This window comes from Sitophilus oryzae, unplaced genomic scaffold, assembly GCF_002938485.1.
Source record: "Sitophilus oryzae breed Bouriz unplaced genomic scaffold, Soryzae_2.0 scaffold_172_pilon_pilon, whole genome shotgun sequence".
NCBI lineage: Eukaryota > Metazoa > Arthropoda > Insecta > Coleoptera > Curculionidae > Sitophilus > Sitophilus oryzae.
This window is the reverse complement of record NW_022146424.1, coordinates 1,045,397-1,071,313: the sequence shown is the minus strand read 5'-3', so window position 1 is coordinate 1,071,313 and position 25,917 is coordinate 1,045,397. Positions and strand designations below refer to the sequence as shown.

Genomic DNA, 25,917 nt, shown 5'->3' with positions numbered 1-25,917 from the left:
AAAAATTGGAATTTTCCAATTTTTTTTTCACGAAAAAACCTCATGGGCATGTTTCTGGGGTTGAACTATACGACCAGTTAAAATACTTGAACTTATTTCTGGGACACCCTGTATATATAAGAGTAAAAATGATTTGTAATCTTGATAGTTTATTTTTAAATGTGTTGTCACATTAGGAATACAAATATCATTGGACTATTTCGTATATTTTTATTTTATTGATTTTATGGAAAGCTCTGTTCATTAAAATGTTGTATCCTATGTTATAGGGTTTGTTTCTCTCTACAATTTCCTGTCTCACAATGTACCGTTTGTGTTCGGGAAGGGTTCTTAGTTTCATAGTTGTCGATTTTCGAAAGAACTCAGTACATGTATATTATTTCGTATATTTTTCCTTTATTGATTTTATGGATAGCACTGTTCATTAAAATGTTGTATCCTATGTTATAGGGCTTGTTTCTCTCTACAATTTCCTGTCTCACAATGTACCGTTTGTGTCGGGGAATGGATCATAGTTTCATAGTTGTCGATTTTCGAAAGAAATCGAGCCACCCTGTACAAAAGTATTCTGTTGATATAGTAACTAATATCTTACGATAAATGAACAAATAAAACTGTAATTGACAAATCTTCATATATTCGAATTGTTGAGATATTTTAGTTAAAAGGAAACCGTAAAGAGTTGTTTTCACATACATTTTGCCTTGTTATAATTTATTATATATTTTATATTTTCAGTGCGAACAGATAAATGTTTAAAATTCCTTTCAGTAATGAAATGTCACAAATACGAAATTAACGAACTATTTTACATACTTTCACGTGTGCATTCGGTGTATTTTTGACTCCACGTGTGTTTCAAAAATAGCTTTATCTCTGACTTTTGTTACATTCGGTCTGATATAACAAGAGTACAATGTCTGTTTACTATTTTAATTGAAAATGTCGTTCTTTGCAAAGAATAAATCAACATTTTTAATTAAAACCTATTAAAAGTTTGTCAGTTCCTCAAAAAATTAAATTCTGAAGTTGAGATTTGTGTCCAGATTGTTTGACTACCTATACAGGGTGGTCCGAACTGTATTCCGGAAACTTCGGCAGCATATTCTGCAAATAAAAATATGTAAAAAAGTTCATATAAATACATGTCCTAAAATGCTTAGTTTCCAAGATACAGGGTGTAGAAGTTTCATTTTTATTTCGATTTTTCCAAATAATTTCTGAAGTAACTTCAATATTTGGATGAAAATTGGTGTCTGGGAGTTTTTTGATATGAGAAATCTGATTTTGATGTCAATATGACTCCTACTTGTAGAGAGCTCCACTTACATATTTTTAACTGGTTTGAAGAGTAATAACTTTTTGTCCGTACCTGTATAAAACTACCGAGTAAAAAAATATACATTTATGGAGTTTTTTACGTAAAAAAGGTCTCTTGGTAAAAATCGCTCCGATTAATGGTTCTCAAGATATTTGGAATAGAAATTATCAATACCTGTCATCATTGACAAGTCATTGACATAATTAAACATGTTGACTTAATAGTTATTAGACTGAGATCATAAATTTGAAATGTTTTTGTGCCAAAAGTTCAACAGAAACAGTTTTATCATAATTTTTTCCCAAAAAAATTCTGATTAATTTAAAAAAATAAAAATTTCCCAAATTTATTATTTCAGTAAAATAACTATCTATTCAAGGTGTTTATTTTGTGTCAATTATGACATGTATTGACTATTTTTATTCTAAATATTTTGATAACGGTTGCTCGTAGCGGTTTTTACCAAGAGACCTTTTTTACATAAAAAACTCCATAAATGTATATTTTCTCACTCAGGGTGCAGCCACACTATCCTAAAAACGGCGTATCGGCGTAACGGCGTAATGACCTTGAATAGATTTCCAGTCATTCTATTGGCTGAAATTTTTGACAGATGAATTTGACAGATAAAATTTCTGACAGATGAATGTTTCAGCCAATAGAATTACTGGAAATCGATTCAAGGTCATTACGCCGTTACGCCGATACGCCGTTTTTAGGATAGTGTGGCTGCACCCTCAGTCGTTTTATACAGGTACGGACGAAAAGTTATTACTCTTCAAAACAATTAAAACACATGTAGGTGGCGCCCTCTACAAATAGGAGTCATATTGACATCAAAATCAAAATTCTCATGTCAAAAACCCCCCCAGACACCAATTTTCATCTAAATATTGACGTTACTTAATAAATTATTTGAAAAAAATCGAAATAAAAATGAAACTTCAACACCCTGTATCTCCCAAACTAAGCATTTTAGGACATATATTTATACGAACTTTTTCACTTATTTTTATCTGCAGAATATGCTGCCGAAGTTTCCGGAATGCAGTTCGGACCACCCTGTATTACTTTATATTGTTTCAGTACATTATACATATATTGCTTTTGCTGTTTTATTTTATCACAAGCTAACTTCGTGCCACCTAACAGTGAAGTTAATGAAGTGTTTTTTGGTCAATCATGTGGTCTGATTGAGTGATCGACCGAATGCTCTGAAATGATTGAGACCAATTCATTGTTCTCTATATTTTTGTTTACTTTTCAATTCAAGTATTTTTGATATATTTCAGTATCTTTCTAGATTTGAATATTCCATTTTCCCAACTAGTTCCGTTGAATTTCTATTCTGTATGGTCTAGTATACCACAGATTTGCAGTAGACATCAATTATTATTACAAATATGCCGTAAGGGTGCGCGACATCAGCTGTCAAATACGGAGATCCAGACCTAATTTATTTAAAAATTACTTTTTTTTCGTAAATGTTTCCGATTCGGGGCGGAGACGAATCTAATATATCAGAGATCATTAAAATTGATCTACCCCGTTCAGTTATAAATGATATAAAACTAATCCGTCGGGCTTTTATTTATTTAAATTTCTTGTTGAGAGTTAAGTAAATAGTTTATCTATATAAACGCAGACTTTTTGAAACATTGTGTGGGATAAATAAATATTATATAATAAAATATTGGCACAACGATAACATTTTTAAATTAACTTTTAGTTACATGATTAAACTTAACCGGCATACAGCGTTGCCCACTTTTACATATTTTCTTTTAAGCCAAATATTTTGAGAAACAAAAATAAATTAATTATAAATATATAAACAGTTATTATTTACAGGTAATGGTGTGGATCCGGTGGCTGACCTTGAAACGAGTTTTTGCTGCATATAGTCACAGACACTACACATGCGCACATCTTCGATGTTGCCAGATTGCAAGTTATTTTGGAGTTATTTTCAGTAGAAAACAAATGTGCTTTTCAGTGTTTTTTTTTGTCAATATATACCGTATGATCGAAAAGCGGCATCCAGTTGGCTGGGAAATGACGATTGAGGACATTTTCCATATAAAATGACAGCGATCTTCATTTCATAGTCATCGCTGACGCTATTTTTTTCAATCATAGTACGCGGTATATTATTTTAATATTTCGCACAACACGTGAAACGTGAACGCTTATTATGTATTTTCATAGACAATAAAATTAAATAGAAATAAAACTCTAGATTCCTATAATTAATCTAATTGCTCTAGATTATTAGGCTACGTTTAAAAAGTACTTTATTAAAAATTCGGGAAATTAAAAGGGATGTGTCCAAGTTTTTTCTTTTTTTTTTAATTTTTAAATGCTGTCTGGCTGTAGCTCCATGTCATGTTCATAAAAGGTTTTTTTTAATTTTCATTTTTATTCCATCAAAACTACTTCGTTTTATTCCATCAAAACTACGGAGGCCTTAAAAGGCATTTTAGCCTCCGTAATTAAAATTGTAGAATCAGCTTCAGCAACATTTACAGTTACCTTGTTTAATTCTGCTTATACATATATTGCATTAATTTTTCTGCTACCTTAAGATTTCTCTATTTTTACACCTAATTTATGTGATTTTCTTAGCATAATATGATTTATAAACCATATTTTTCCTAATGGAAGGATGGAATATAGGATATGCAAAATTAAGATATTTTAACATTTATTTTCCAGACAAAGCATAATATAGTATTAAGATTAAGACATAACAAATATTATAAGAAAGATCTTAATATAAATCACAAACTAATCTTAAGTTGGTCTTGTATAAACACAGGTATAAAACTAAGATCAAAACTCAACCTTCACCATATTGTCAAGATTTGGCATTATAGGATACAAGAAATTACAGTAAATTAAGAAAAGAATATCAAAGTACACGATATTAAATACTGTAATGAATTCTACGACACAAACCATCTCCCTTCTAAAGAGAAAAAGATAAACATAAAGCTTATTTTAGTCTTATCAACACACTCTTCGATAAAATATATGTCTAAAATTGCTATTAATCCACTAACTTGATATTTTTAAGAAATTATGATACAAACATTATAATGAAAGTATATTATATTAGTAACATTATAGGTAAAATGTTACCTTTATCTCCCATTGACGTGTATTGTTTTATAAGACTCGTCATGGTAGTACTTCAAAACATCAATACGTATATAATCAAAACTATTGTTGCCTGTAAATAACTAGAAATTAAATAACTTGAAAGAAATAAAATAATTCTAATAAGTTTAAAACCATTAAGAAAAAATCCGTACATGATAATTTTTAATTCTAATGTAAATATATAAATAAATGTTATTATTATTACAATTTTATATATTCATAATACTTTCATTCCACAATCTTCATTATCCTTCTTACCTTAATTTTGGATATCAAGATAAATCTGAAATTATAAAATTAATTATAGAATTTGTATTATTATTGATATACTCAAAAAAAAATTTTTCAACTGCAAATAATTCGAAAATAAACTACAATTTGGCAACATCGACGATGTGCGCTTGCGTAGTATCGATGATCAAATGCAGCAAATATGGGCTTCAAGGTCAGCCACCGGATCCACACCCTTACCTTATTTACATCTAGTAAAAAGATTTAAGCTTAAAGACAACACAACAAATAAATAAATGTTGCAACTTGGCATTTTTTACAGTAGGGCTAGCGCCTGAATTTCCAGCGGGAAATTTAAATTCCAGTTAGTCAGCCCGGCGCCGAATGTGTCCGCATGGTTGGCAACAATGAATTTAAAAATCGCGCCCTCGATTACGTATCTAAAAGTTTAATTGATATCGAATATATCTTTAAATTGTCCATTATATTGGAATAATATCATAATAATATTGGAATCTAATAATCTTGAACGGAAATTATAATTTTTTGATCTTCAATTTTTGTTCAACTGATATTTCTTTGAAACGTGGCAACGTTGCAAGATATAAATAAAATCATGACTGCGGTACCAAAAAATATTTTAAGGTCCTTCTATGTGCACCTATGTCTATGAAAAAATAATTATTCCGGAAATATATGCAGTGTATGATTAAAATAGAATATTTTAACCATCCCGTTTATAACTCACAATGACCCACTTTATATTTTTAAATGCCCAATCTATTTTTAATTAGTCATTTTAATTTTACTTATCTTTAACTACTCGGTGATAGTGGAAATTTATTTAATAATCTTTCTTTAACCAAGAAACAATTTTTAACTTTGATAAGAACCGATCTATGAACTTCCGCATCATTAGACTTTTTCTGTTAATTATTTTCTTTCTTCTAACTGGATACACTGAAGAAATCGTCCGATAAACCGTATGATCGAAAAAAAATTAGTTGTCTTGGAAATGGCGCGATCGAGGACATTCCCCACATAATTTTACATATAAAACGACAGCGATCTTCATTTCATAGCCATCCCTAACGCCATTTTTTTTCGATTATATTATAGTATAAAATTACATACCTCATAGTATATTCTGTATATTCGTAAACTGAAAAAAAAAGAGTATTGGTAAATAAATGGTTTATTTGGCTAATATTATTTATTACACAAATTGTTTCGTCATTTTTAGCTAATAGCGGCCGATTCTCATGGTAGAAGAAAAAAAAAGATGCTATAGTCCCTTTGTCAATTAAATATTTATCGAGTTCACGTAATATTTAACTAAAATATCTTACCATATATCTTCTTTTATATCTCTACAGAACTCTCATACCAAATTTTGGTATTCCAACTTCAGAAACAATGGTACCACTGACAATTTTTTGCCACACTGCAGTTTAACATTTGTATAAACAAATCTAAATATTACAATAACTGTTAATTTTAGGTATATAACATTATATACAAAAAAGTTATAGAATTTTACGCAGAATCTACAAATAAAATAAAAAACGGGGTGTTGCATTTAAAAAAACATATGTTATATCCTCCACACTTTTTTGAAGCACCCTGTATACCCTATAATAATTTTAAAATGTGTATCTTAATCTTCTCTATGACTTCTGTATTTAACATTTTTTTTGTAAACCTCAAAACAAATGAGATAATGGACTTGTTGACTCACCCTGTACAACAGATTGAAATATAAAAATACTGATCTTAATGTTTGAAAAAAATACTTTTATAACAAAATTACTAATCTATGGTGTTCAAATCAATTTGCTTCTAAAAAAATAAATGTTTATATAAGCCGGCATTGGAACAAATAATGTAAATACGTTAATTAGATTTTATTGTGTAAGCTGTAACATAGTATCTCCGCGTGAAAATTGTAATTTGTGATAATGTTGTTTTTTGAATTATATCAGTAAAGCTATACAGGGAGTGTTATTGAAAATAAGGCACGTTATATTATGTTTTCTCGTGATTTTATTGAAACATATTCGATTTCATATACCTATCGATCACGTTGTTTGTTATCAACATTTAGTCATATCAACTTCGATTTTTAAAAACAAAATATTATCACATGCGGTATATTTTCTCTGACATCTTGTACATATATTTTAAAATACATTTAATTTTATCTCCAAATATCATACGATCGAAAAAAAATGCCGTCAAAGTAGCCGTTTCAATTGGAAATCAATGATATCTTCTATGGAGTCAACTCCTATGGTATTTATTAAAAACTAGCTGACCGACTAATTCCCTACAGCCTGAAGAGCTTTATTTATTTAGACCATTATTTCAAAGGCCATTATGACGCCCTTTTTTATTCGATTATGCGGCATTTATATCGTTTTATTTTCTTTCATGCCGATTTAAAATACAGAGAAAAAGATAAACTAGGAACCCTCTTTATTTGTGTTAAATGCCTTAGAGAATTTTGTTCACACTCAATTTCAAGTCTAATGTTTTTTTCTGGTTTATTTTCAGCTGACGGAGTGACCTATTCCTTTGGGATATTCTACGATGAGTTTCTGGAATATTTTAAAGAAGGAAAATCAACGACGTCCTGGATATTATCTCTTTTAGTTGGCGTTACACTATGTTCAGGTAATAATAGCTCAAACGTTTTTGTAAACATGAGTTTATTTTTTAGTTTTAAAGCTTAAAAAAACTATTAAAAGGTTTGGCAAGTTTTCAAAATAAAAAAAAATGTTTTGAAAAAATATACAGAAACAGCTTGTGTAAATTTAAATAAAAAACTAACAATAATAAACAGTAAAATGCAACTTAAATGTTTATTATTTAACATTTGATTAAATAAGTATACCGAAATTGATTTTTGTCACTTCCTGTTTCACCGGAAATGACTATAACTTTTGATTTTTAAATAGCACCCGAAAATAACACTCTGAACAATGAATGACATATCATATGTCAACTTTTGACATTTTCGCTTAAAAAATTGTATTTTAAATTCCCATGGCGGTGTTAAAAACACTAATTTTTAATCAAGGAGCCTTGGAACAATAGATTTGATCATCTAACCAAATAAAAGATGCCCAAATCGTATTTTTAATCATATCTCATTTTTTTTTCAAATGGAACAAGTGTAGCTCATTAGCATATTTGGAAAAAGAATTTTTTTACAAATAATTTGGTACCACACACTTGGTATTTCGAGTCAAATTGTCGTTATGAACCGCATGCTACAATTTCAAATAAACCATATGCGAAGATGTCAAAAGTTGACATATTTATGATATGTCATTCGATTCAGAGTGTCATTTTCTATCGAATAAAGTAGAAATATACCGAGGGTGTCATTTAAAAATCAAATGTTGTAGTCGTTTCCGGCGAAACAGGAAGTGACCAAAAACAATTGAATACGTCAATTAATCATTATTTATGTCATATACTAACTTACCAAATCTCATTTTTTTATCTGAAAAAATAAAAGAGTTATAGAGGTGAGCCACTTTAAAGCGGCACCCGGTATATGCTTCTGTTCAACTTTCTACATGAGTTGATATGCTATGTACCTATATAACATAATTTAATTTATTATTACATAATAATATGTTTACAATTTGCTTAATGAATAAATATTTTTCTGTTAAACCATACTACCACGATTTATAGGTATGGATGGTACTATGTATGTACTAAAAAAATTAAGTAGCAGGCATTCCTATACTAATTTTAGGAATATCCCTTCTAATTTAATAAATTGTTTATACGAAATGTAAATAAATAGTGGTCGGTTAATTATACTAGAACAAACTATAAACACACCTATGATTATTTTTGCAAGAAAATTTTCGTGCAAATGTAGTTGAATTAAGTCAAATTGATTGCATAAAGATTTAAATCGTCGTAGTGTTGTAGATAGATAACTTTTAAAACTACAGGGCCTATAGTAAATTTAAAATTAAAATGGCATAAGTTCGAAAAAAAAACAGGGTCAAAGACGGCTGGGAAATGACAATCCATGATAATATTTGCGAGCTCATCTATAATCTATACCAATATAAATATATAAAATCCTTAAGTGACTGACTCACCGATTAATCACGATCCTGCTCAAACCACTCAACATAAGAAGCTCAATTTTGGCATATAGGTTGATTCTGGGGTGTAGAAGTTCGATAAGAAGAGATTTTTCGAAATTCCAGTTCCAAGAGGGTGAAACCACCCCTCAAATATTACAATATTTTTTATTTAAAAAAGTTTCCGAAAAAACGCTTAAACACGTATATTTTATTTTGTTTTTTTACATATTTTAAGATTTTTTAAAATGTATACAGGGTGTTTCGAAAAATCTGGTCATTGATTAATCACGATCCTGCTTAAAGCGCTTGACGTAAAAAGCTGATTTTTGGAAAACGGATTGACTTTAGGGTGTAGAGGTTCGATAAGAAGGGATTTTTCGAAACTCGAATTCTAAGGGGGTGAAACCACCCCTCAAATATTAGAATATTTTTAAAACCGGTGAGTTTTTCGGAAAAACATCTTAAACACGTATATTTTATTTTGTTGTTTTACATATTTTAAGATTTTTTATAAATTTATACAGGGTGTTTCATAAAATATGACCATTGAGTAATCACGATTCTGCTTAAACTGCTTGACGTTTAAAGCTGATTTTGGCAAACAAATTGACTGTGGGGTGTAGAGGTTCAATAAGGAGGGGTTTCTCGAATCTTAAATTCCAATTGGGTGAAAACGCCTCCGAAATATTACTATATTTAGTCTTTCCGGAAAACGATTGGACACGCATAATTTATTTTGTTTTTTTACATATTTTGAAATTTTTAAAAAATCATACAGGGTGTTCCAAAACGTTGGGTAATTGATTAACCACGATTCTGCCTAAACTGCTTGACGTAAAAAGCTTATTTTTGGCAAACGGATTTTTCGAAAGTCAAATTCCAACGAGATGAAACTACCCCTCAAATATTACCAAGTTATATAATAATATCGCCATATTGTTTTTTCTCATGCTGACATAAGTGTGAGAAAATTTTATCCAGTTTATATGTTAATGGAAATTCTTGCTTTCCTTTATCTATGGCTTTATCATTACCATTACAAATGATTAGTAGTGGGAAGTGGGCAATTTCGGGATATTTGGCGAGGAAGTTATTTTAATAAGTGTTTCTCCAATAAAACATGACATGAATCTCTATTCAGTGCAGCAGAAAAATGCCAAAACTGTCAAATTTCGGAACGAACTTTCGTATGTATGTGACAGGCTTTTTTTATTTTACAGGATAACTTCAAATTTCGGATGTCGTACCATCGGATTTCGGATGCATGAGACTCCGGCTTAGTTCGACGCAAACGAAGTCGCGGGTACACGCTAGTATCATTATACTTATACGGTATAGCAAATTTGAAGAGTATAACCGGGATTAACAATTTTAGAACAAGCAAAATTTTTTATAAGCAATGCATTTTATTTAATAAAGTCAATTTTTATTAAAAAGATTTTATGGAGATATTTAAACACTCTAAAACCTCACCCTTTATATTCAAAACCAATTTTAATTCTATCCTTTTTTTATTTCCAGGTCCAATCTCCAGTTCCCTAGTGAACAGATGGGGCTGCCGAGCCGTGACCATAGCCGGCGCCATCCTGGCCTCCGTCTGCATGGTGATCTCCTTCTGGGCCCAAAACGTGCTCACGCTATGCATCACCATCGGCATCGGTACCGGCTTCGGTTTCGGACTCATCTACCTCCCGGCCATAGTCAGCGTCACCATGTACTTCGAAAAAAAACGGTCCCTGGCCACCGGCATAGCCGTTTGCGGTTCAGGGTTGGGAACCTTCATTTTCGCACCGATCATATCGAAATTATTGGCTGAATATGGATGGAGGGGTAGTATTTTGATCATAGCCGGTATAGTATTGGAGAGTATCATTTTCGGAGCGCTGTTCAGGCCGCTGGAGAATGAAAACGGGAATGGTTCGAAGAAGGAGGATGTGGTGACGTTGCCGAAGAGGTGTGAGGGGCACGTGGATATCCACGTGTCGGATTACGAGATTAATCAACAGCCCATTCTGCACCTGAACGGGAGCACGAAGATGAACAGGCCACATAGTTTTGCTCATTTTACCTTGCCGAAGAGTTTCAAGCACGAACCCAATGCGAATGTTCCCGGAAAGAAGTATCACGAAGTGTCAAGATTGGCTTTGAGTCAGCCCATGTTGACGCAATCGGAGATACATCATTACAGGTGGGATTTTATTATATTGAAAAGTATTTTGTCTATTTGTATTTTTTATTTTTACTATAGAGGGTAGAAGTAAGGAGAATTATCTTGTCGTATCTTGTTATCGTGTATAGTAAACTGGTCGTCAAAGAGGGAACAATAATTAAGGTGGCGCTGCTGTAGCGAAAGTTCTACATTTGAAAGAAGTGCAAAAAATTTTAGAACAGGAAATAATTAAAAAGATATAGATAAATAGTCAATTTCTGAAGGCGCGTGTTGCAACTCTTTTTAACTAACCAGCAAATGCACATAGGTTGCTCTAGCATACAGGGTGCGTCTCAAAACTGGCTCACCGCTAAAACTTTTTTATTTTTTTCAGATAAAAAAAACGAGATTGGGTATGTTAGTATAAGAAGAGCACACGGGAAAACCAGATACGTCACATTTTCATGGAAATTAAGATAGCGACACAACTTTATAGGCAAATGTTAGCGTTATTTGAGGCACCATCAAAGAAAGCAATAATACGCTTAGTCCCAGAGATATTACAGCTTAGTTATTGTGCCTTACAAGGGAAAAACCAGAGTAGTCCACGCGTTATTGCATTTTTCTCGGCTCCAGTTATAATGGACAAAGCTAGTTTTTTCCTGTAGTCTTCAATGACAGAAATACGTCAATCAATCCTAATTAGGATCGATTGACGTATTCAATTGTTTTCACTCACTTCTTGTTTCACCGGAAATCACTACAACTTTTGATTTTTAAATGGCACCCTCGGTATTTTTTTACTTTGTTCGATAGAAAATGACACTCTCAATAGAATAACATATCATATGTCAACATTTGACATTTTCGCATATGGGTTATTTGAAATTGTAACATACCATATTCCTACCAAATTATTCCTAAACAAAATCTTTTTCCAAATATGCTATGAGCCATTCTCGTTCCATTTGAAAAAATTGAGATATGATTAAAAATACGATTTGGGTATCTTTTAAGCGGTCAGGACAAGACATTAAAACATTAGACGATCAAATCTATTTTTAAAAATTAGTGTTTTTAACGCAGCCATGGCATTCTAGATTGAAATTTAAAATACGATTTTTTTAAGCGAAAATGTCAAAAGTTGACATATGATATGCCATTCTTTTAAGAGTGTTATATTCTATCGAATAAAGTAAAAAAATACCGGGAGTGCTATTTAAAAATCAAATTGTAGTAATTTCCGGTGAAACAGGAAGTGGCCGAAAGCAATTGAATACGTCAATCAATCCTAATTTAGGTACCAACCAAATCTCGTTTATTTATCCAAAAATGTAAAAAAGTTGTATAATAGTGTTGAGCCACTTTAAAGACGCATCCGGTATACCAAGAAATTTATATTCATGAATTCTAAACTTATGAACTTTTTGTGTAAAAGACAATATTGCCTGAAACCTCGAGAAAATATAGTCTCTTTCAACAAATGGCAATTCTCATTTTCAGGTCTCACCATCACGGAAGCTTCAGAAGACCTTTCGATAGACCCGATATCCTCTACCAAGGTAGCCTAATGAATATTCCCTCATACCGATCTCGCCTAGACATCAAACATAACGAAAACGGATTGGAATCATACAGAAAACATCATCGTCGAATGTCCAGCGACGAAAGTACCAAAGTTTGTGGTTTGATTCCTTGCTCTCCCGAAACCAAAGACACCTTACAGGTAATGATGTGTAAAATATATCGATATATTTGATAGATGTGATCCCATTCTAACTGTGAAGTTTTATGTTCAATAAGCTTCATGCCCACTTTTAACTTAATTTGCTTAGACCTCACAAGTCACTTGTTACTTGCAATATACACACATGACATGGCCAAAATTATTTTTGGCATTTGGGTGTTTTTCTGGGTATGGAATGGGGCCTCTCCATAAAATTGAGGGCATAATGGATCGGTTTGGCTACAGAGACATTTTACAAAACCTTTTAGTGCCTTATTTGGAGGAAAAAATGCCAGTTGTACACTACTTCCAACATGATAACGACCCGAAACATGCCTCACAATTGGTTAAAAGGTTTTTGGAAGATGAAATGGTGACTGTTCTCAAATGGCCATCGCAATCCCCAGACCTGAATCCAATAGAAAATTTATGGGAAATTTTGGATCAACACATTAGGACCAAATTCTACAAAAATAAGCAAGAATTATTTGCAGCTTTGGAAGAGTCTTGGAAAAATATCGATTTTTCTATAATTGAAAATCTTCTGGGGTCCATGCCTAAGCGATGACTGAAAGTAATTAAGAATAAGGGTTACTTAAGAATAAGTTAATTTTTCAGTTTTTGTTAACATAAGATTTTTTTTTATTAAATATATATTTTGTTCATCTACTTTTGTCCAATAGTTTTTTCAATTTAAATTTTTTGCTACCTTATTAAAGCACATTTTAAAAAAACAATGCTATTTATTTTTATAGCACTGACACTAGACTTCAAGTAAATATAGCTCAAATTTTAATTTTAAACATATTAGGAAAAACCCATTATTTTAACAAAGTTCATCCACTTATGGCCAATACTGTATATGCAATAATTTTGGCCATGTGTGTATTTGCTGACCTGTTAAGGCGGAGATTGACTTGAAATGACCTTCAGCAAGCAGTTCCTCGTGAATGTCTAAAGATCTATGCTGAATCTTTAATACCAAAATCTTCACTTACAGGAAATGCTGGACTTTTCCCTGTTCAAAGACCCGATCTTCATCCTTTTCTCGGCAAGTAACTTGCTGACCAGCATAGGGTTCAACATACCCTACGTGTACCTAGTGCCTAAAGCCAAAGAAATGAAGATGAGTATCGAAACGGCGGGTATGCTGATATCCATCATCGGTGGAGCCAATACCATCGGAAGAATAATTTTGGGCTACATTTCGGATAAGCCTTGGATCAACAGGTTGCAGATCTATAACTGGAGCCTTACTATTTGTGGTGCAGGTAAAATATTCTTTTGACAATCATATATTATCTATTTTAACAAAACAAGAAACAAATATATTTAGCATCTGTTTTATTCTCTAAGATTGCTACCTTATTTATCAAATCTTCTTTAAATGTTACCTAATATTCTTGCTAGTGATATTATCTTATTAATTTGTATTAACTTATAACCAGATTCAAGTTTTCCTATATGTTAATTATCATGTTTTCGTATATATTAATTAATTTTTGTTTTTTTCTTGTTACAGCTACTTTCTTTAGTGCCTTCTGTGAGTCGTTTTATTCGCTCGCCGTGTACAGTGCCGTCTTTGGTTTTACGATAGGAGCCTACGTGGGACTCACGTCTGTCATTCTTGTCGATCTCTTAGGACTGGACAAACTGACCAATGCCTTCGGGCTTTTGCTTCTGTTTCAGGGAATCGCTTCCCTTGTTGGACCACCGATAGCAGGTAAAAACAATTGATTACTTTGAAAAGAAAAGGGGATAAAACAAATTTAGGTGGATATTTTCTTTTAATCAAAATTATTTAGGGAAATAAAAATAAATTAATTTTAATAATTAATATGTAAACAGTTATTATTTACATCAACAAAAGTCATTTAAACCAAAAACTCGTAATACAAAACTAAAGTGTCATAACGAATGTCAATGTCAGGAAATAAATAAATAAATGTGGCGACTTGACATTTTTTATAGCAGAGCTACCACCTGAATCCTCAGATTCCCCGGCGGGAAATTTAAATTCCAGTTAGTCAGGCCGGCGCCGAATATATCCATAGTTGGCAATAATGAATTCAAAAATTGCGCTCTCAATTACGTAACTAAAAGTTTGATTGGTATCGAATATATAAATATGTTTCTAATGAAAACTGATGTTATAATAATTATTTAATAACTAAAATACCAGAACAAATTTCTGTGTTGGAACAAACTTTATTTATAATAGCATTTACCAAATTTAAAAAAAAACCAGGAAAAAATAAAAATTGATTTTCAAGGTTAAAATATCTGTTTTAATTTTAAAGTTTTTGAAACGTATTATAAAAATGATTTATTTTATTATTTATGTCCGTACCAATAAAATTATTATAACTGATATCACATTGCAACCACTGATAAGTTTCAGCGGTTTCAAAAGTTTATGGCAAATAAAAATAAAAAGATATAGAACAAACATATAGGTCAAAGATCTGACTGTTTGTTGGGATTTTGTTATGTTTTGCTGGCAAACTATCGGGAACTGTCTACGCATGTTGGCGATTAATACTTTTAAATCTCCAGATGCAAAAAAATAACAGAGGAATTGCGTAGGCGGACTTTGTGTCTATTTAACTGTTAATATACAGAGAGATCAACAATGATTGACACAGTCCGAAAAAGTAGCAAAATAAGCGTTCGGCATTTAAAGTTTTATGTAAAATTGGCTAGGTATTTTTACACAAATGAAGAAGGAAATTAAAGATAAAGGATTATACCATATCCGTATTGTAGCACATTTTTAGACAACTTTTTTATTTTTAAGATTTTGATGGTCAAACGCTAGTTGCATATTTCGCGATTTCATCATTAAAATGGTTTTATTTAAACCGTTTCTTTTCTGTTTTAGGTAGTCTATTTGACAGGACCGGTTCATACGACCCGGCATTTTACTTAGCCGGTGTCTCGGTATGTCTCAGTGGACTAATTCTGTTCTTCATACCGCCTATTCAGAGGTGGCAAGCCAGGAAAGCTACCAAATCATTTAAAGAAGAAGATATATAGCAATTACTAAGCCCGAATGGGAAAGACATTAGAAGCTATAGTAGCGTATAAATATAATTGTAAAATGATGTGTTCCAGTCATAAAAAAACGTGTTTGTGTTGGGAATCTTTACGATCTTAAGTCCCGTCTAGACGTAACGTTTTACCGGTGTCAGGTAAGACGGATTAAAGACGAGATACACTAGAAGTTTTACTTGCGGTTTTAGATCAGTTTTTGGTAAAGGTCATGGAGAAAGCACTGCTTGTATTAATTATAGCCATTGTGTTTAGTGAAGTTATAATGAAAAAACATGGAATTTTACTACAAAATTGAATATTTATGGTTAAAATTTTATTTTTAAACACGCAGAGATAATTATAAAAATAGTATCGTTTGGTAATAATCAATAAATATCACTAAACAATTTTCTAAACTTACATTATTTTGTGAAACTATGCAAAAATACCGTATTATCGAAAAAAAATGGCGTCCAGTTGGCTTGGAAATGACAATCGATGACATTTCCCATATAATTTTACACATAAAATGACAGCGATCTTCATTTCATTGCCATCGCTGACGCCGTTTTTCTTCGATCATACTTAGATTTTCAAAAATTGCTTGTTAAAGATGATGTAATATATCCATAATATGGCATATATCAGCAACGCCCTGTATATTTTTCAATGTAGGCACAACTGAATGATCCCGTAAGTAAAACGTTCGTTTTTTTCGTATACACACCAGGTTTTTCTTGATACTTTTTGACTGAACAAAGCATAACGTAACACTTTATGTGTAGACTGTTCTTTACATAATACAGTGGCCAAATAACTAGAGTTTTGAATTTTGTTATACTTTTTATTACTTTTTGTACTTACCAACTAACTAGAGACTACCTCGCACATCACGTAAAGATTCTATATAACACATCCTATTACGTGATCAAATAAAAAGAGCGTCAGAATAAGCCTAGAAATGTTATTACTACGCCTACTCTAACGCTCTTTTATTTCGGTAATTCGATATTTTTATGACGAGAAAAAAAGACGATAATCTATACATATCCAGGGAGCTTGATGCGTTTAGGTAAAGTTTTTAATTTTTAATAAATATATTAGTGTTTGACTTTGACGTTACTATTTGTATATTATTAATAATTTAAGATTTTTAAATTTACAGTCTGTGTTTTATTGTTCCTGTAAGTGCTTTCAATGTACAAATATAATTGTTATGGTTAAGCTTATTTGTATAGGAATAATCATTTTAGAAGTCCTTGATTTGACTAGTAAAGTCAAGTTAATATAATTTTGAATATCTTTCACTTCTTTTTTTGTTTTATGGGAATTCTTGAATGACGTTAACTATACAAAATTATTTTTAAGGACTAGAATTGATTGAAATGCAGGGTCAAAATAAATATACAGGGTGTTCCCTTAAATCAGTGCAAGTATTTGAAGAGGTGGTAGACCTGAACGAAAGAAACATATTTTCTATTAACTATTTTTAAACTAAATTTGAAACTGCTGGAACTACTATTTAACTTCTAACCTTTTTACAAAACAAATCCATTGGCATGTTTTTGTGATCGAAATATACCATGCGAGTTAAACAGTTAAGATACTTGCATTGATTTAGACACACCCTGTATACGCCTATCTTTTGAATCTCAGTGTATATGAACACTTTTAAAAAATAAATCATCAAAAATTATGCAAAAATATGCGTTTCAATAAATTCTTTTTTTATTAGTGTATGTTATGGCTTGTTAATTATATTTAAACTATTTTTTATGCTCTTAATCGACTAAAACTTGGCTATCGCTAAATTCTGGCAAGAAAAAAACATTTATCACTAAATATAAAACTTTAAATACGATTAAATTAATGAATGTATGGTATGCATAATATTTTCATGTAAATGAAAATATAAAAAAAACACAAACTTTAAACTATATATTTATTCATTAATCATATCAACAATATGCATATTTGTTGAAAATAAGAATTAATTAATATTTGTATATATTAATAATTTATTGTCAGTTTTAGCATTGTAACTGTGATATTTTTTCTTAAAAATAACAAAACCTTACTTTGTAATATGAATATTATTTTCCACACTCTATACAGGGTGGCCCATCGAAAACGTTCCGCAAGGCATAACGGCCAGGGTAATTTTTTTTCAGAAAATTCAAAAACACGTCAATTTTGTTTGTGAGTGGGACAACTTTTGCCCCAAAAATGATAGCAAAAAATTCAGCCCTCTAAACGGGGGTGTCATCCCCCAACTTTTTTCAAATGGGAATAAGGGGGTTCAAGTTGTGTCGCAATGAAAAGGGCTTTCTATTCTCTATACTTTCCTTCATTGAGAAAATATGAAGGATTGAAATTTGAAAAGTTTATTTAAACATTTATTAGAGTAAATGATAAAGATAAATTCCTTCGACCAATTTGCTGTTTTTTCTTATTATTTCTAGATGTTTATACGCATGGGCGCCGGACAGGGGGGGCAAGAGGGGGCATTTGCCCTCCCCTGGATCACTGAAACAATAAAAATAAAAGCTATATCTTCTTACATCCATCTGTAAAAAAATAATTATTATTACGAAATTGTTAGGTGTTACCTGTAAAATAATAAAAAATGTGGTAATTATTGGGAAAACTGGAAATCGTCCGATTTTCACCAAAATTGGTATACACACTATTTTGAGGTCGTAGATTACGAATCTACGTTTTCTTGGCAGTCTCTTACCGTTTTTCGAAAAACGGAAAATTATTTCAACATTGAATTTTTCTTTATTTCGGCCCTATAAAGTAATAATTTCACTATATTTTCATTATATTATAGTTTATCTAAAAGCCACACTTGATTGGGGATAGAAAAGTGTCCAACATTTTACTGAAAAACACTTTTCTTACAAAATAGCAAAGAAAATTGAGACCAGATGGAAGTTTGACATTTGATATATCCTTCTTTCTCTCTCCTATGTAATAAGAGAGACAAATTTATTCTAGACCTAATCTAGAAATTTGAAAATTTACAACGTTGCCATATCTTCTATTTTTTCGGGTGATTACGGAATTTAAATAAATTACCTATTATGAGATCAACAATAATTAAATATACACCAATATCCACAAAATTACGCGGAAAAGTTTTGATTGCATTGGTTTTAACTTCTTTGCGGAGGAGGTTAATCTTTTCTTAGTTAATCTAATAATATAACAACAAAAGATTAACACCCTCTGCATGGAAGTTGTAACCAATGCAATCAAAACTTTTTCGTGCAACTTCGTGGGTATAAATAGTCAGATCTCGTTGGTAAAATAGCAGTTATGGGAAGGAGCCGTTCTTCTGGCGACCGCCTTTCGTAATTCCAGAATGAGCGAAAAAAACACGCTAAATTTAGGTTTAGCATTGGCAACGTTGCTTTAAATGCCAGAAAGACATAAACTTACTTCGGGTTTCTCTTATTACCGATTCTGAACCGTCCTAGAACTGTGATGTGTATGCGCAGAAGGAAATATGAAGACATTACTTCATTTGCGCATGCGCTGCAGAGTTCTTGGACGGTTCAGAATCGGTAATAACAAGAACCCGAACAAAGCTATAATCTAACATTTTCAGATTGTTTACAAATTTATTTTAACAAATTTTCCTCTATTATGCATAGAATTGGTTAAAAAAGTAACAGAAAAGAGCAAAAACATTATTGATTATTGAATACCTAACAAAATATGTGCTAGAAAACCTTAAACATATGAGAAATTAAGAAAAATTCGATATTGAAATTATTTTCCGTTTTTCTCAAAAACGGTAAGAGACCGGCAAGAAAAAAGTTCAGATTCGTAATCTACGACTTCAAAATAGGGTGTATACCAATTTTGGTGAAAATCGGACGATTTCCAGTTTTCCCAATAATTACCAAAAATGTCAATTTTTTATTCATTTTTACCTTGCCCCCCCCCCTAAATTTCATTCTTCCGGCGCCCATGTTTATACGCATTTATTCACTTGCCACAAGGTTGAATGATCAGGTGCGGTAGTTGCTAGATAGCTGTTCTGTGTGTTATTCCTTGCGGAACGTTTTCGATGGGCTACCTTGTATATTAATTTACCTGTATGTATGTAGTCCTGTATTTAATTTATTCCTTTCAAGTTAATTACTATAAATATGTATAATATTATCATATAAATTATTAAATGTAAATATGCTTTTCTTGTAAAGTTGCTTAAGAGAATTTTGATTTCATAATGTTTCTTTATTTTTTATCATGTTTTATTTTGTGCAATATTTTAATTATAAGTAATCTTACTGCTGATGTAAATAATCCTATCAAATTAAAATTTTCTATTCTTGATACACCCGTTTACAAATATAAACATTTCAAAACCGACTGACTGATACATAAGTTTCGATTTTAGTTCGTTTTTTGTTATATTTTTTTAGCGTCACACTGTTAATTATAATATTCTATATTATAGAATTTTTTTAAATAAAAACTGTAAAATAAAATCAGATGTATCTTTCATTATTTTTTACCCTTTGAAATCTAGTTTTATTGGAAAATTATTTATTCAACAAAATTTCAACATAACTTTTATTTCGTATGAGCGAAAAAAAACGGCGTCAAAGACGGCTGCGGTATAACAATCGATGATAATTTTGGCGAGGTCATTCTCTAGAAGGATCTCTTAAAAAAGGATAGAACTTTTCCAGACACACCAATCTATTTCTAAAATGTTTTTTCTCGAATTTTAAACTACACCATTTAAAAATAATTTTAACTCTATATAAAAATAATTTACAACCTTTTTAAGGCCAACTGGTACAAAAGTAGGCGCCATTAAAAAATAATGAAGAGTACGGGCTAATTAAATGACGTCTAGGGCTTGACCTAGCTAAAATTACCATCGATTTTCATTCCCCAGCAGTCTATGACGCTGTTTTTTTTCGATCGTATGGTGTTTATGATTTCACTCTTTTAAATCACAATCAAGGAACTTCTTAATTTCATCTGGAGCAGCTACATCATATCTCATTATTAAGAGAATTTCATCAAGATTATTTTGTATTTCGTTCGTATACTGAAATAGAAAAATATAGAACATAATAACTAAGATATTAACTATCAAATATACAGGGTTGACATCCTGTATATACTGTATACTAGAAGAACTTACTAAATCTATTTGTTTGTTTGATTTCAATCTCTGGATTTTCTCTCTTTGACAACAATACAACTCGTACAATAACAACCCTCTCAATTTACACTGACCACACTGTAATTTGTTTAAAACAAATAAAATATCTTTACACAACTCTTCCTTAATATCCAGCAGTTCTAAAGTAAGGTCTAAGAAATCAAAAACATAGAATAAAATACAACTTTAAATAACTCTTCTTTATCTACCTTTGTATTTGTATCCGTCCATGTGACCTAAGAGCCAGATTAGTTTATATTTCACAGCAATTGCGATTTGATTGTGATCTGGAACTACCGTTTTTAGTTTTCCTTTGAGAAAATTGTAAATAAATTCAAAGCCTTTGGAGTCAAGATCACGTAGAATAGAACCTAAAAAATAATGCCTTTAGTACCTTTTTAGCGTGCTCATTTCTTGAAAAAAGTCTGTATATTTTAGCCACTAAACAGAAATGAAGAATTAATTTTGGTATATATTTTTAAATTTCTGTTCAATGGCGATATATCTAGACTTTTCATAGAAATGTATAAATATAGTTTGTCCGGTGAATATATGACAGTTAATATCAGTAATTTTTATTGAATGGATGTCGTATATTCTCTCGCTAGACAGACTATACACGGTACAAAATTTTTTAACAATAAATATTTTTTTTTAATTTTCAAACTTGAACAACTCGGTTATTTTGGACTGATTTGAAAAACGGTAAAGAGAAAATATATGTTTCTTTTATCGAGATCTACCAGTCCTGAAAATATTTGCGCTTATTTAAGACTCACTCTGTATATACCGACTCACCTAATAAAGTTGTCAAAGTTTTCACATCCTTTCCTAAGATATATGTTTTACAGTCCTGACATTGCCATTTCCCGTAAGATTTATAAGGGTTCACAGGACTAACTATACCTCTACATTTTTTACATAATACTGAACCCATATAAGTTCCAAATTCCGTACGATCTTGGCATCTCAGGCATTTGCAAATGAAATGCTTGGTACAATGTAAATGGTATAATCTTGTGGTAGTATCCCAGATTATTCTGGTGTAGGAATGGACCAGCTCTGTGTTTTTGGGAATAAAAACAGCAGCCTTGGCTACCATTTCTTGATGTTCGTTGAATACGTGAGTTAAATTTGGTGTGCATGAGTGATTGGCAAGACTTCCCAAGGGATATAATCCTGAAAATAAAGATCTATAGGAAAGTGTACCCGTTAAAAATTTCAAATTAAGGTAAATTTTATGTACAGAATGTCCCATTTTGATTGAGGATTATAGAGCTCATTAGTCGAGACAGAACTTTGCGGTTTTCGTAAACATTTTTAACTTCATCAGCAGATGATTATAAACTAAAGTACAATCTACAAGTTGAGCGTTTATATAGTCGCTCAGTGGGCACCGAGTGGGCGTGGCAAAATCTAGCCAACCGAGTCAGAGCCCACTGAGCGTAAGAGTTAGATTTCCGCCACTAGAGTAGTAGGTACAAAGAACTTGAAGGAATTGGACCGTTGTCTCTGTTCATACTATCTTTACATTTATTAATTCTGATGCTTTCATATGCATCTAATTGCCTGTAATTTGGGACTTGTTTAATTCATTTTAAATTATTAAGATCTATACAATGTTCTTTATCAACAATATGTTCGGTAACGCAAGATTTATCAGGTCTACCATATCTTATCTGAGCTAAATGTTCTTTAAATCTAGTTAATATTGATCTTCTAGTTTGCCCAACATATTTCTGATTACAATCTTTACAAGAAATTTCATAAATACCTGACCTTTCCAGTGGAGGTGTTTTGTCCTTTAGCGAAACGCGCGTCCAGTGTAAAAGTAAAAGTGTTTTGGTGTATTGTGGTGATTTAGTGTTTTTATTTTGCTGTGTAACACCAAAGGTTCCAACCCTCAACGGTAATCTTTTTAGCTACCAAAATGGGACACTCTGTACAGGGCTATTCGGGATCTATAGGGGAATTCCGAAAAAGCCCTTTAATAGATTTTTGGTGTGTCATTTTCATTTAATTTTTTTACATAATATGGGGACAATGCAAGGACAATGGTAATGCACACTTTGAAAATATTTTGTCGATATATTTACAGGTTACAGTTGGGAGTCTGTATAAGTACTGTACTTATAATAGTGTCTTCTTCAAAATTCAGTCTTCCAAAATCTACAATCTTGTTTGATATAATATATTTTGCAAAAAAAATCGAATTTTGGAAAAAAATTTTGGAATTTTTTTCGCTTTTAGTCAAAAAACATAATTTCTTGATAATCTGGCAACATAAGTAGTAGATTAAATTTACAAGAAAGAAAACCCAGAAAAGGGTTTCCAGCAGTTCTCAAAATTTAAGCAATATGTAAATCATTTTTTTAGAAATTTTCAAAGTAAAATAACTCGGTTCTTCTGGACCTATTTGAAAAACGGTAAAGACAAAATATGTTTCTTTTATCGAGATCTACCAACCCTCAAAATATTTGCATTTATTCAAGACTCACCCTGTATAGTATTCCATTTAAAAATATACATTTTTAGTAAAATATGTTTGAATATGTATGTTTACAAAAACATTTTTAAAATGTGCGTTGCCATTGCCCCCATATTTTGAGAAAAAAATTAAAAAGTTGAAATCACAAACCAACAACCTAATTATAGGACTTTTTTGAAAGCCTGGGTTACCCTGTATTTATATTTTATACAATAAAAATTAAGTGTTTAAAAAATTAAGTGATTAAAAATACTTACCTCTTAAACTACTGTCCCCTTTTTCACCACTCAAACTCACTTCAAAAGCGTTCGCATCCATGACACAACACACGAACTTCATAAACTTCTCATCATCTTCACTAAATTCAAACCCAAACCCATTTTTTAACGTATCAACTTCATGCCCATGTCTATCTCTATTATGAGCAATTAAACTCAACACCACATCTTTGTCATTTTGATCCAAAAACAAACTTTTCAGCGGCGTTAAATTTTCAAAAAGCTTATTACAAATATCTTTCGATTCTCCATGTCTAAGTTGACGTACTAAACGACATTCCTGTTGATGAAATGAACTGTTCTGGCATTCATTTGAACAAACCGGAAGACCACATCCTGAGATACAGGGTTTTAATAAGTCAGTTTTTCTAAAACAACTGACGCAAAGAATGGGACAGTTTGGTATACACCTGGGCCCCAAAATCACGGGAACATCAATGAAAATCACCTCTCCAATGGCAACATCTCGCGTCGTGAAGACACCAAAGCCTCCTACGTTAGACTCTCGGATCTCCCAAGAGGGATTTTCACTAAATTTGTCGTGTTTTTTCAAAAAGTTACTGATAATTTGGTTTAGGTAAGGTGCAGTTCTGCGGGACAAATTCATAGCAGTTCTCTCTGTTCATAGTGAGAACGAATTAAAATAATTATAGGACAATAAAGGTCTAATAGAATGAATTAAAAAATCTTAACAGTAGCGTCTCCACGTAAATTCTTATTACCGTTTTTTTTTATATTTATATACCCAAGCAGCATTTGGACGTCGGGACAACGTTGTGTCACGCGACCAAACGTCGGGGCGCAACGTCGGCACAACCTCGTGCCAACCCTACTCTGCACTAGTTTGGAGAATCATTTTTGGGTCGAAACGACGTTGGATACCGACGTTGGCTAGAAGCCTAATTTAGTACAAACTGCAACGTTGTTTAAAATCCTAATTCACAGAAATACAAAACTAATATGGCGTCTAAGTCGCGTTTTATCCTAAATTGGGATAATTATAGTAAAAATATTATTTTTATGATTTAGTTAGAGACATATGTCAGATGGCAGTGAAGGAAAACGAAACAAAAGTATTTAAGTGTGGAGGATGTTTGAAGATCATAATTATTGAAACACTTTAACCGACTCTGTACCTCGTTACCCAAGGCAAAAAAGTTAAACGCAAACAACTTTATTGATAAATGTATTGTTTCTACTTTGAAAAATACTAATGGGCCTTAAAATTAAAGAAGTTTTAAAAATTTTCTTGAATTTCTTTTTTAGTAAAATGAGAATAATTTATTCGCAGTCGAAAAAATTGTTTCCGCGTGTTTTTTAGGGTCAAATATTTCAAGTTAATGTATTCAAAAAGCAGGAATTGCTATTTTAGGAACGAAACATTTTCTTATTTAACAACATGGCGGCTTTCACTTTGTTGTTTTGGAGATTAAGATGGAGTAGTTCGAGTAGTCGCATACTGGACTAATAAAGTCGCAGTTCGGCCTTAACAGGTAGTCACAGCAGGTAGTATACTAGTCGCAAGATTGCCTAATTTAGTCATCCTAGAGTCTAGCTTGTGCCGCCCTCTATAATCTAAATAAACGAGGGAGTGGATAAACTATCGGTAATATATATCGATGTATATTTAAATTTAGTTTTATATGTACCTTTCTTATGTCCCATTTTAATTAAGTTTTTTTTATAAAAACAAAAACAGCACTGAACTGTCTGACTGAACAGAACAATGAAGTGAAAATTTAAGATTTAAGGTTATGGTTCAATACAGTTGCAAAACGGTAGTGACTCGACGTCCTACCAACGTAAGAATAAGGAAATCTAAACAACGTTGGAATTAGTAAAACAGACGACGTTTGCATAACGTTGGAATAGGTCCTGAAACTGACGTCGGAAAACTCTATATTGTCCAACGTTGTAACTACGTTGTCCGAATCACCTAAAGATCACTTAAGCAAAAAAGGTTACAAGACAACGTTTATTCGACGTCGCAGAAGCTTCTACTTTGCTGTAGTACTAGTCCAATGTTGGCACAACGTTATAAAAACGTTTAAATTTATTTTAATACCCAAGGTAGGGAGCTAACTATTATTTGTAACTAATCCAACGTTGTGTTTAGTAAACATGTGGTCGCAAGTCGTGAAAATGCTACTTGGGTAGGGTGTTTTAAAAAACATGTGCCATCTTGGTGGAGGAATTTCTCATGTAAAACTAAGATTTATCTTT

General features: G+C 31.7%; 3 protein-coding genes across 3 annotated transcripts in view; 1 reads left to right on the top strand and 2 right to left on the bottom strand.

The window, feature by feature from the left end:
• LOC115881726 (monocarboxylate transporter 12) overlaps positions 1 to 16,768 on the top strand; it is a 37,745-nt gene extending 20,977 nt beyond the window's left edge. Inside the window, exons 3-8 of the mRNA XM_030899342.1 lie at positions 7,268 to 7,387; positions 10,351 to 11,017; positions 12,482 to 12,704; positions 13,705 to 13,975; positions 14,227 to 14,427; positions 15,586 to 16,768. Of these exons, the coding sequence (XP_030755202.1) occupies positions 7,268 to 7,387; positions 10,351 to 11,017; positions 12,482 to 12,704; positions 13,705 to 13,975; positions 14,227 to 14,427; positions 15,586 to 15,740 (1,637 nt within the window). The 3' untranslated portion in view covers positions 15,741 to 16,768. The remainder of the gene's footprint in view (positions 1 to 7,267; positions 7,388 to 10,350; positions 11,018 to 12,481; positions 12,705 to 13,704; positions 13,976 to 14,226; positions 14,428 to 15,585) is intronic.
• LOC115881728 (endochitinase A) overlaps positions 1 to 25,917 on the bottom strand; it is a 194,971-nt gene that overhangs the window by 166,818 nt on the left and 2,236 nt on the right. The gene's annotated exons all lie outside the window — the stretch shown is intronic.
• LOC115881727 (SET domain-containing protein SmydA-8) lies at positions 20,504 to 24,306 on the bottom strand. The gene is made up of 5 exons (XM_030899343.1): positions 23,674 to 24,306; positions 21,727 to 22,107; positions 21,138 to 21,299; positions 20,908 to 21,080; positions 20,504 to 20,811 (listed from the first exon to the last, which is right to left on the bottom strand). The coding sequence occupies exons 1-5, from the start codon at positions 24,299 to 24,301 to the stop codon at positions 20,701 to 20,703; spliced, it is 1,455 nt and encodes a 484-aa protein (XP_030755203.1). The 5' UTR covers positions 24,302 to 24,306; the 3' UTR covers positions 20,504 to 20,700.